The sequence below is a fragment of the Crocodylus porosus genome, unplaced genomic scaffold, assembly GCF_001723895.1.
Source record: "Crocodylus porosus isolate Cpor-Errol unplaced genomic scaffold, CroPor_comp1, whole genome shotgun sequence".
Lineage (NCBI taxonomy): Eukaryota > Metazoa > Chordata > Crocodylia > Crocodylidae > Crocodylus > Crocodylus porosus.
Window position 1 is genome coordinate 60,419,629 of NW_017728949.1, and position 12,596 is coordinate 60,432,224.

The window sequence follows — 12,596 nt, forward strand, 5'->3', positions numbered from 1 at the left end:
TTTTTTGAAGATGGGAACCACGTTGGCTCTCTTCCAGTCCTCTGGCACCACACCAGAGCACCACGAGTGCTCATAAAGCTGTGCCAGGGGTCCTGCAGTGACCTCAGCCAATTCCCTCAGTATCATGGGAGCCAGATTCATCAGTAGGGATAACACACAGGGATATTCTCTTATTTTTATCCAAATATTAATGAAAAACAGCATTGCTATTTACAGAAAACGCCTACAGCCTTTATAACCCGCTGCAACTCCTGGTCTAAGATTTAGGCTCAACTCAATGCAAAGTCTGAGTCTAGCTAAGTTCCAACCTGGTTGAACCTCAGCAAGGTCATCTCCAATATGAATCCTGACAAGATGAATTCAGTCCTTTGCCATTCTGTTGAGGACTCACCAACGCTGCACTTTACTGTGTACAGAGGTTTTTGGCAAGAGCTTAAAAAAGTGTGCTTCTGCATGACCTTAAAGCTCCCATGACACTGCTGGTCTAGTGCCATTGGCCAAAATTTTTCCTTCCCCACTGTGCTGTGCGCTGTTTTTACTATTTTTCACTATTTCTACCCCACAAGTGGCTGCAATTCAGCAGTTTCCTCAGTCTATAATGTGCAAAGTGTTTATTGGATCCTTTTGTATGAGGAGCTGTACATATGGATGTCAAGTTGTCTCTATCACCCATATAGTGGCTAGTTGTCTAAAAATCTAGATACCAGTATTACTATAGTGCTTCTTTACTAATTTCATTTTGCCTTTTACCAAATACCACATATCCATTAGTATTCAGAGACAAGTTTGCCAGCTCTCACAGAGTAGATAAGCCCCAGGTCACTCCTGGTCACTCCTGCAGGAGAAAGGGCACTCTAGACCACCTCTAGTACATCCAAAACCCAAATATTTGGTCCACCAGATGTGTCCTTAATTTGCAACTGGCTAAGTAGGCAGCTCATGCTAAGTTCACTCTGTCTTCTTTTAAATAGTGGAGGCAAAGAAAGCTGACAGCAAGCCCTTGGGCTTTGTATTGCAGCCACTCCATAACTTCCCAGTGAAGGCAGGAGGGGAGGAAGGCTCTGCCTACATGCTGGAGGAAGTAAAAGGAATGGACGTACTTGGACTGGAACCTTATGGAAGAACTTGGCTCTTGGGGTTTGCATGGTGGATCTATTGCTTAGGGGTGCATGAAATTGTGCTCTGTCTGGTGCAGGCTGACATGGAAACCAGGGTTATGCTATTCCCTTTACACAGCAAGTAATCAGAAGGTGCCGGCAGAGACCAGGAACTGGTCTCTGCCATGTGATCAGACTCTGAGGACCCAAGAGGTATAAAAGCACCTTGTTGCCTTTCCCCACTCAGCAGTCTGGATGCTTGTATATCGGGTGGCCCATCCAGCACACTCGAAACTTGAGGGCAACACGCCCAACATGCCCAATGCAGTTCTGCATTCAGTGGGTCCCTAGCTGACTCTTGGAGAACTGGCAAGAGTCATTATATTCTTTTTACCTGGAGTCCCTTGGTGTGTCACTGACAACGCATGGAAAACTCAACCATGAGGTTACCAAGGCCTCTCTGGGAATGCCAGTAATCCCTTTCACCTTTTCTGCTAACCACATAGTTAGTGAAGGGGAGATTGAGAGGCAGTTTTAAAAGGCTGAAGAACTCAAGTTTCTTAACAACTTCTGAACTACAAACCAATTCACTCAGACTCTACCACAGCTACTTACAGCACATGCACATAAGGTTCACAGAATAACAGCAACACTGAATCGTAGATCCTACTGGAGTTGACCTGATAGCTGCACTCGTCTGCTCAGTCTTTCATATGTAATTAGGCAATAGAAATATATTTAAATGGTCAAGAGGTCTCTTTACATAAATACAAACAGATGCATATGACTGGTGAGTATTCTCTTTTCACAGGATACCGTATGTGAACAGAGCTTACTCTATTAATTAAATTAGCATTTGTCTTGAGGAGGTGAAATCCTGGTCCAAATATATAGTTAATGGGTGTTTTATCATGGACTTTAATAGAGTTTTATATCTACATTTCTTTAAATGGCAAAACTGCTTGCCTTCTACTAGTCTCTTCTCTTTAGGTTGCTGAGCCAATGTAATTATAGTGGATTTTATTTCGGCTCATGCAGCAGTTACAGAAAGGCTAACTACATTGCAATGGCACCAACAAATTCTAGCTTCCACTCTTATGTTGATACATCCCCCTATAGGCAATGAATAACTGGGGATATAATTTGGCCAGTACAATCACCATTACTTCAACAACAAACAGATTAGAAGAGACCAGAGTAGCAAGTTAACTGAACGTAACATGTAAAATGCCTAGTTTTCTTCTGAAGTCCTTCAGAGTATGTCTATGCTTCTTAGCAGCTGTATTACTGCATGCAGAGCTCCATGTGACTGCAACTAGATTGCTCTGGTGCTTGTCTTAGCTTGCGTATCACTGCACCACACTCTAGTTCAGGATGCGGCCCACCAGGCCATTCTATCCGGCCCACGGGGCTCCTAAAAATTTAGGAAATTAATATTTATCTGCCCCTGACTGCCTGTCATGTGGCCCTCGATGGCTTGCCAAAACTCAGTAAGCGACCCTTCACCCAAAATAATTGCCTGCCCCTGCTCTAGTTTAATGTTGCACAGACATACCCCTGGAGGCAGTAATTAAGGGCCACAAAATTCCTTTCCACGATGCTTTTCAGAACACAACCACCTTTTCAAAGCCTTAAACATGATTTTCTCTCAACTTTTCACATATATGCATATAGAAAACCTTCCACTGCCTACATGTAAATCTGTATCCCAACAAGATGGTATATCTACCCATTCCTTCCTTCTCCATAAAGCAACAGACAGTGATGATACAATAACATCAGATTAATCAAAACCCAGGGAATTTCCTGTGTTGCAATCTGCAGCACTACAGACCACATGAACCCTTCAGACTTGATCATTTCCCAAACTCAAGGGTCTAGTGTATATCTACACGATACAAATGATTAATGGGAGAGGGATGGCTGGGCTGTTGTCTACACATAACATGCAACATGAGTTTAGAAAAAGGAGTTATTTTGTACTCCTCAGGTTAGAATATTCTCCAAATTAAAATAAAGGAAAATGTGTTATTGTCTAACAGGTCAGCTCACCTGTTGTCTAACAGGTTAGATCATGAGCTCATACAAACTGACTTAGTTCTTCTGACATCAGCTATGTTGATTATACAAGCTCAGGATCTGGCCCATTCATATATATATATTTTGTCTGTTTGCTTGCTCTTTTTTTTAGCATTCATTGAATGGTTTCCATATGCATACAACTCAGTCCTCATCATGCACTTACCGACAACAGTGAGGTTGACTTGCGCTTGTCTGCTGCCTACTTTGTTCTCTACCACTAGCGTGTAGCACCCACAGTGCTCTTGCTTTGTTGAGGAGATCGTTAGTTTGCTGCTGTTTTCAGCATTCTCGATTTTGATGTACTCACTTTCTTGAATCTGCCAAATTAAACAGAAAGATCATCAAAGAGCTATCACAAGAGGTGGTCTTCATCTCTCTTACAGGAAGGAGCCCACAATTACATTAATTACATTATCAAAAGATGTCTGTAGTTGATGCCATAAAGGCTAGGGACAGAAATTACATGTAAACCAGTACAAGGGATCAGACACTGGTTCAAATCTGTAACACAACAGAAGTTCAGTGCACATGAACTGCGTTCAAAACAGCTGAAACTGGTTTAAGATAAACCTGGATGGATGTAGTACCAGACTAAACTGATTTAGGTTAAATCAGTTTATTGAACTTCTGTCCTAGGTCCCCTTCAGATTCAAGTTAACTCACAGACCCCCAGGATCCTAGAATGCTTTGCACCACCCCCACAGCACCCCCCCACAGGGTGGATGGGCTAGCTTTGACCCAAGTGGTCTGCTCCAGCAGAGAAGGGAGATGTGCTCTAGCACTCCGCCAGCTTCTGGCCTGGGCAACTGCAGGCATATGGCTGCATGTCCAGAATCAAAAGTGAATGTCTGTTCACTTGCTGATCAGTTCAATCTACACAGCTTGGACTAACCTGCGAAGATTGAATCGATTCAGTCTCAGGCTTTCTGACCATCTGTACTTAGCCATGGTGGCCAAGTACCACCTCTAGGTGATGCCATAACTCCAGTAAAAATAGTTGGCAAAACATGGAATTGCCCAAAGATCTATAAATACACTTCAGTAATGTAATGGTCTGAACTATGCAAAAGAAGATGGGAGAGGTCCTTACACCTAGGTCCTTCCACAAAGGCCACAGCCATGAAGAGTCAATGGGAATCTGCTTGGGTATAAAGGTCCTCCTCCAAAAATCTTTTTGAAGGACCAGGGGCTCAAGCTGGAAGACCATGTATAGGGGGAAAGGGCCACCTAGGTTAGTAAGAGTTTTACCACTTACTTGAGTGGAACCAGGATTTGCCTCAAATACACTGGGTTCATTTGCTATTCACTTCTGCAGGCTGGATTTCAAATTCTGACTCAGATTATCCAAAAAAATGACTGCTAGTGTCTCCTCCCATTTCCACGCTTCCCCATCAAAGTCACCCTTCTACAAATCAGTAGGACAGTTTCCTGGACTGAAACAGTGGATGCCATCTATGGCTGGTTAGGTTAGGGAGGTGAAGGGTAGCAGAGCCATGCAGGGAAACAAAGCATTAGCTTCTCTAGGGCAATCCTGGTTTCCTGAGAACCACTCTGAATCCAGAAGCAAAGGGGAAGAAAGACACAGCTATTTGCTGCCCTGCCAAACCTTCAATTCTTGTAAAACACCCAACATTTAATCCTTGAAGTTTCCAACCCAAAGACAACACTACATTCACCCAAATCCAAGACAGACCTCAATTTAAGATGACCACCCCGAGTAATTTGACTCTATACATGGAATATTAGAAATCTGTTAAATTTTCCCTGTATAGAATCTAATTATTGGAGGGTCATCTTAAATTAATCACCCCCACTGCTCTGGCAGAGAAAGTATCAACAGGAGATAAGGGGACACACCTCTACCGCTTGCCCTCCCTTCCTGCTCCCCTGCCCCTTGCACCTGTGCCTGCCTTCCCTGCCATCTATTTCACTGCTCTTTGCCTCCCACTTGCCTGTGCCCACCCTCCTGTTGCCTGTCCCCAGTGCCTGCCCCCCACCCTTCTGTGCCTGTACCTGATACCCTGTCTGTGCCTGTACCTGATACCCTGTACCTGGCCCCATGGCAGTCAGCAGTGGCAGCCCTGGCTCTGGCCCAGCCCCAGCCCAGCCAGGCAGATGCAGTGGTGGCAGCTCCAGGCCCAGTTTGGCTGGGGCCAGAGCTGTAGCTTGGCTGGAGCTGGAGCTGAAGGTAAGTGACAGGGGGAAGAGGGGCAAGTGGCAGAGTTGGGGGCAGGTGATGGGGGGCATGCTATGTAGTTTCCTCTGTGCCACCCCACTACCCTCACACCGTCTCCCCTGGACTCCCTCCACCCTCACAGCTCAGTGTCATAAGCCCCTTCCTCTGCTGCATGAGCCACCCTGGTCCAGGACAGGAAGTGGCTCAGTTCCTGGGGTAGAAGCTAGAGCTGAACTGTCACCTGCCCCAGGCTGGCACTTGAGTCTAAGATGAGGCTCCCCCTACCCCCTGCCAATTGATTAGGGGATAAAGCTTTGTCTTGGATTCAAGTAAATATGGAAAATTTTCCTTGCTCAACTTGCAGGAATAGGGATTTCCAGGCACCTTAAGTAGCTTTCATAGGTAACTGAAAGTCACAATTCCAGCTGAAATCCATCGGCATGCTCTGTACCTGTGACTATAACCATTCCTTTCCAAATGATCCAGAAAAGAACCAGAGCATGAATGTCAGAGACTCAGATTTTGATTTTTATTAATTTGAGACATTACAGGGCATTAAAACACTGGAGCTACACTATAATTACAGAAGTAGTACACTGTGTTCTCCCTGTGAAATAGAAAACATAATGTCCGTGCCCTTCCTCCTCCCACCACTTCCTGTTAGATAAGAGATTCCCGATTTATTCTCAGAATTTCATTTATCTTGTCTCATATATTTAAAAAATAAGGGCTCATGAGGCTAAGAGCAGGTCTTTCCCCTTAGCTGAGACATAAAACATGTTTTTGTACAAGCCTGCTGAAGTCAACATGAAAGAGCTTCTTTTTGCTGTGGACAGGGTGGATATGCACCTTTACAGCCTAGCTAAATAAAATCTAAGTAGGGAGCACAAGCTTTGGTGAACCCAAGTTCTTACTTTAGTATGAGCAATAAGACGATAATATAGCTTAGACTACACTGAAGGTTCCCACCTCCCCATTGCCTTGTGTTTGAAAGGAAGTTCTCTTTTGCTTTGTGCAATTTGCTCTATTAGCACTAGTCAAAGTTCAAGTGAAATCTCAGCACCTGACAACTTCCAAACAAAGCATCAAAACATGAAGAGCTGCTGCCTTCCTTGCCCTTTGTATTCTGATTACTGGTTTCTATTTGGCAGCTCTGCTTCCTGCAGTCCCTTTCCTGCCCGGGGCAGGCGGTCGGACCTGATGATCTGTTTAGGTCCCTTCCGACCCTAAGCACCATGATACTATGATACAGCATCTGATGAAGCAAGCCAAAGCTTATGCCATACATCTCTGAACCAACATTGAGTTGGTTTATAAGGCCAGGGACAGAAGTTACACAAAACCTGGTTTAAGTGAGCAAAAACTGGCTTAAACCTGTAAAAGAACAGAAGCTCAGCACACATGAACTGGCTTCAAAATGGCCAAACCTGGCTTAAGATAAACCTGGATGGATGTAGTACCAGACTTAACTGATTCAGGTTAAACTGGTCAATGGCATTTCTGTCCCAGATCCCCTCCAGACCCAAGTTGCCTCACAGGCCCCAGGTATCTCAGGAGTCTTTGTGGGTGGGTGGGCTAGTCTCTGCCAGGGCTCCTCTGCTCTGTCACATGGCCTGGCTCCAAGCCAGCATGGAGGGATTACACAGCAGAGGGCTTCTCCCACTCCCAGCTTTCTATGGAGCGCTCCCATCCCTGCTGCCTGGCACAAGCCTCCAGGCTGCCCGGTGCCTCTCGCTGGCTGCTGCTCGTGCCAGGCTTCAGTTAGATGCATGAGGTGGCCTGGGGGGCTTGTGCCAGGTGGCGGCAGGGACAACAGTGCTCCATACAGGGAAGGATTGGGCTCTGTTGTCCAGCGCAAGCCTCCTGGGCTGCCCAGAATGTCTTTCCAGAGCCGGGCACCAGCAACAGCTGCCAGGATGCAGCAGGCAGCCCCAGGGGCTTGTGCTGGGTGGCAGGGCTCGATCCTTCTTTCTATGGAGCCAGCCCAGCCAGGCAGGGACAGGGGAAGACTCCAGCTTGGGGGGCTGACACTGGGCTGGGGGGAGGCTTTGTTCCCTCCCTTCACTTAGTGACCCGCTGACCCCCTCCACATCTGGGCTCAGGGGCAGGCCCCAGATGCGTAAACTCTCCCCCTTCCCCCTCCACGTCAGTGACTTGTGCAGCCAAGCCTGGCTGGGGGTGGGGGGTTACCCTCTTCCCCCCGTCACAGCTGGGTGGATCCCAGGTTGGCCAGAGGCTTGAGGCTCCCCTCACATGGACAAACACCTGGCCTGGGGTCAACTGGGGATGGGGGGACTGATTCCCCACTGAGGGGGGACAGCAGGGCGTTGGGGGCACGTGCCAGGCAGTCAAACAGGCCCCTGCCTTTTGGCCTGGCCAGTGCAGGCCTCCACCTGCCTTCCCCAGCTCAAAAGTTAACATCTGTTCTGTTCATTACAGGTTTAGAAAAACCTGTGAAGATGGAATCGATTCCCCTTGGGGCTTTCTGACTGTCTGTACTTAGCCTAAAGGTGCAAATCTACCCTACCTTCTGCCTGTGGGAGGCCTGGGGAACAGAAACTAAGGTCCTTGTACTCCAAAAAAGATGGTCACAAGGATTAGAAGAGACTCATACCAGTAATATTAAAGCTAATCTATGTGGCAGCAGGATTTCAAAGCACTCAGCTCTGGGGGAGTTCCACTCCCATTGAAGGCAAGGGTAACATGCTTATTGAACTAGGAGCAAAATTAGGCCAGGTTGGAGGCAGCACCTGGCCTGCTAGCAGCCTGCCTGGGGAGAACTGAGGACACTACCACCGTGGAGGGAGGGACTTCGGCCCCCCGCAGCTCGGGGTCCACTGGCAGCTCACCCCCACAACTGCAGGCAGGCTCTGCTGAAAAAAATAAAGCACTGAAGCCCCTAAATGGAAATGGTGGGTTTTTAATTTTTACAATGAAAAATCCACCAATTAAAAACCCACTGTTTCAATTTAGGGAACTAAACCCCTATCACATGTACAAGTGGCCACAGAGGCTGCAATATTCTCACACTCCACAGTGATAAAATGGCAGAGCTGATGTTAGAACATCCCAGTTCCTGAAGCCTGGCCCAGGACCAAATTACTAGTGCATGCTGCCTCCAAGAGAATGCTGTTGTGTGGTTGCAAAAGAGAAACAGAAAGCTATATTGGTTTCTGGTTCATGGAACAGGGTTGAGACATTATGGGCTTGAAGTGGGAATTGCTAGGTGATGTTATATGGCGTCTGTTACAGAAACCAACATAATATTGATCCCTTCTGACCTGGAAAATCTAAGGGTGACTATACATGTGCTCCGGGGTGGAGGTGAGGGGAAGGTTTAAAGCGCCCATGGCATCACGTGTATTCACTGTCCTGCACTTCAAAATGATGGCAGGGGTGCTTTAACTAAAGCTCATCAAACGAACTTTAGTTAAAGCATCCCCACTGCCATTTTGAAATGTGGGGACGCTGAATACATGTGACACAGAGGCTGCTGGAACACGTTAATTAACACACTCCAGCAGACTCGCAACAGACTTGATGGAGTCTGCTCTGATGTGTGCTAATTAACACATGGTCTGTCATGTGTATAGGTGCCCTTAGTCAACAAGAATTTTTCCTAAGCCTAGATCAGAGTTCAGCATATAGGTAGAAAGGTGCCTGCTCTGAAGAACTTAGGCTTTGAACCTTGTGAAATCTGATTCTGAAACCCCCCTGGGAGTTCAGAGGGCTACTGTAGTGAAAACAATGTGGTATCTGCTCTTAAATCCAGTCTCCAAGCTATAGAATGTTTTTCCAAAAAAGGACTAGAACTGTACAGTTGGACAAGAACAGCCTAAAAGGAAACAACAGAAGCATATGAAACAATATAGAAATGATGAATGAGAGAGAGAAAATTAGCTGGATGTGATCACAGGCAACCAGTTTCAAAAGGTTAATAAAAAGAATTTGCAATGTCCTGTGCAACGAATACAATGTCTTCAGCCCCTTGAGGAAATGTTGGCAAAATAAGGGTTGGATCCCACCTTTCCTTGCATCAGGGACAGTTTTCATTCCTGTTCTCTACAACTTAAAAGTGATGGTGGGGGGGACCACATGCTGAAGTAGTCACGGGCCAGGGCTGCACGCTTTGGGGGCTACAAGCCCTGCCTCCCCCTGCTGGAGTAACATGAGCCCCCCCTGTTGCTGTATGGGCAACATGAGCCCACCAAGTCCACACTGCATGAGTCCCCTTGCTGTTGCCACCAGTTGGGGTGAGTTTGTTCCTCCCCTACCCGCCATTGTTACCGAATCAGCCTACTCCCACAGTTGGGTAGCCCAAACCTCCCTCTTCCTGCCTGGGCAGCAAGTTTCCTGGGCCCCTCTGGCTAAGCTGCTCTGCTCCAAAGATGCCGACTGTTGCCACAGAAGCAGGAACAGGCCAGACAGAAGCCCACATGCTGCACATTAACCCCTCATGGGCCACCAGTTGCACAGCCTTATTCTAGATGCTGAGTAAATTCCTAACAATATAAAGAAAAGAGCTGCTAGAGCAGCTTAAAGTTGATCTTGGGCTCTTCAGTTTAAAATGTTTAAATTGGTTTGTTGCAGCTCATATTTGGGGAGCCCATCTCGCTTCAGGAACAGAGCTTAAGAACATGAATGACTCACACTAAATCCAAGAAGGAACCATAAACCTGTAGACGGTGATGATAGTCATATCAACCACAAATATGGCCTGTGACAATACTTGCAGCATAAGATGCACTTAAACATTTTTTATTACTTTACTTCTACAAAGTGGACACCTCAAGCATCAATGCTGAAGAGGCAATTTCTTGCCACTGTGGGCAGGAAAGAAAGGTTTAAAAAAAACAAATATCTTTCCAAGGATGTAACCTTCAGCCATACTGAGGTCTAGGCATCTCTCAAGGGTGAAGTCGTTTCTGGCTAAAATTTACCTGTTTGCGGAATTTCATCCAGGTGCAGGTTATGGGGGCAGTTCCTACAACTTTGCAGAACAGTTCCACGGATTCCCCGGCACGGACTTTCCTGTCTTCTGGGAACTGAGTGATCTGGGGGGGAAGAACTGATAAAAAGAACCCTCTCTTTAGAGACCTACACTTTCTATCTTTGCTAACAGCTGAGCACAAGCATCTCTCAACAGAATTTAGTCCCATTTGATTAAATCGCAAAATGATATGTATCCATGACTTTCAATGTATTGGCTCTCTGGCCCCAGGAAGAAGGCAGAACTGAACGCACGGCAGCTCTGTCATATGGAACGATGCTGACTTCCACCTTGGGCGTGCGTATGGTTCACACCTGCCTCTGCCACTTGAGCCAAAAGAGCAGCTGGCAGCAACAGTACACTGTTGCCCTCTGTGTGGAAGAACTACATGAGAGCAGAGGCACACAATGCCAGTGGGCAATCTTAGCTATTTGTTGAAGCAGAGGAACGGAGGGACCTGGGACTGCTGGATTTGGAGGGATGTTTGCGTTAGCGGTTACAAATTCTCCTTCCGTCGTACTTTAGCTCCTGCCCATCCTTCCTCTGCTTCAATCCACATCTTTGGCTCATTCAACCCATTTTCCACCTTTTCATTCCACTGCATGTACATTAAGTACTTTTTTCTTTGTATCCTTGTCTGGGCATCACAGAGCAGGGACAAAGAGCACGTGGAAAGCCAGTCTGCTAGCTCCCTGGGGAGACGATGTGTCAGCAACCCCTGGCAGGAGAGGGAGGCAGCTGCAAGGGAAATGCTTCCCATTGCTTGCAGCTCCAGGGTGGGACACATCCATCTGCTCCATGGGGATGGTGCACGTGCACCCTGGTTGGCATGTGGGAGGTATGAGGGAATGGGGAATGCCATTCAGAGAATTTAGCTGCCAACCTAACCTGTCTCTACTGAGCATATGCAAACAGAGACTCTTTGGAGGCTTTTCTCTTTGCCAAATTTAGGCATTTTTTTCAGGGACAGCAGAATGCACAAGCTAGGCACTGGATCACTTTCCCTCCTCCTCCTCCCCCTCCCCCAACAACTTTTGAGCCCCGGCTCCAAAGCATAAGGGCATTAAAATTAGGCTGCCAGATTTTTTTTTTAACAAAGGCAAAACAGCTCAGTGTTTCCATCACCTCTTTCTGGGAAATGGCTAAACATTTTTTGGCTAAAACTTTTCAGACTGCTGTCTGGGGCAGACAGCTGACACCAGTCTGATTAGTTAAAATATGGCAAAATTATAAGCGACTGAAAGCAAGTGCCTTTAAAAAAAAGAGGTCAGGCCTCTGAGGTCAGGCAACGTAAGTGGTGCCTCTTCTATAAATCTTGCCTCAATATAGCCTTATAAAAGAGCAAAGTAAGGGAACTTAGTATTCAATCCCCCAAAAATGCAAGGTAACAATTGCAGTGAGAAAGATGTTACCTTCTCTTGGAAATCTTATCACTTTATTGTCTAGTCTTGCAGAATAACATAATGCAACTATTTACCTGCCTTCGGGGGGGTCTTTGGAGCTGGTTTCTTCTTTACTGTTGCTTCACCTAAGGAAAAAAAAATTAAACCATTCATGAGAAAATGCATTTTGAGAGGCACTAGTTTAATTATAAAAATATTCCCATTCCTGGCAGAATTGTGTCGATTAGCTCACTCCACAAGGAGATCTACTTCCTAATAGTAGTGGGCAAGAACAAAAACTTTAAATACCATCAGGGATCCTGGCTTCATCCTCAGGATACGCAGATTGACAAACGGGTGTTTCAAAAGCCTCAGGAAGTACCTACTTTCCTGTGTGATCTGTGCCTATATTAACCACTGAGTACCCACCATACTCAGCCCATTGAAGTGAGGCCGCCACATCGCATTAAACTACTACAATCCATAACAAGATGATTTTCACCATAATGTTTTAATGTTAAAGAAGGCAGAATGATTTAGGAGAAAACCTGGTTAAAACCAGGTAATCCATTTTGTATTTTTTTATCAAGCAACTCCAGAGCCAGCACAGATATTAGCATATGTGGGAACTGAGTGTTATATTCCACATTTATGAATGGGGACAGAACTTGCCAATTCCAAATAATACGATTTAAAAAAAAAATATGGGCCTTCGTTTGAAACCTAAATATGCTTCAATACAGGTACCTATATCCATGTGTAGGCCACACAACAGGAGTGTGGATAGGCTTGATTTTTAAAGATGCTGAGGACCTGCAGCTCCAGTTGACTTCAACTCAAGTTAGGTGCGCTTAACACCTTCAGATACC

The 12,596-nt window shown here is 46.1% G+C and overlaps 1 protein-coding gene across 4 annotated transcripts in view; it reads right to left on the reverse strand.

Annotated features, from left to right (window-relative positions):
- MYLK (myosin light chain kinase) overlaps positions 1 to 12,596 on the reverse strand; it is a 345,718-nt gene that overhangs the window by 66,542 nt on the left and 266,580 nt on the right. For all 4 annotated transcript variants that reach the window (XM_019554015.1, XM_019554016.1, XM_019554017.1 and 1 more), the window contains 3 exons: positions 11,823 to 11,873; positions 10,296 to 10,423; positions 3,343 to 3,496 (listed from right to left, as the gene is read on the reverse strand). In XM_019554015.1, the coding sequence (XP_019409560.1) occupies positions 3,343 to 3,496; positions 10,296 to 10,423; positions 11,823 to 11,873 (333 nt within the window). The remainder of the gene's footprint in view (positions 1 to 3,342; positions 3,497 to 10,295; positions 10,424 to 11,822; positions 11,874 to 12,596) is intronic.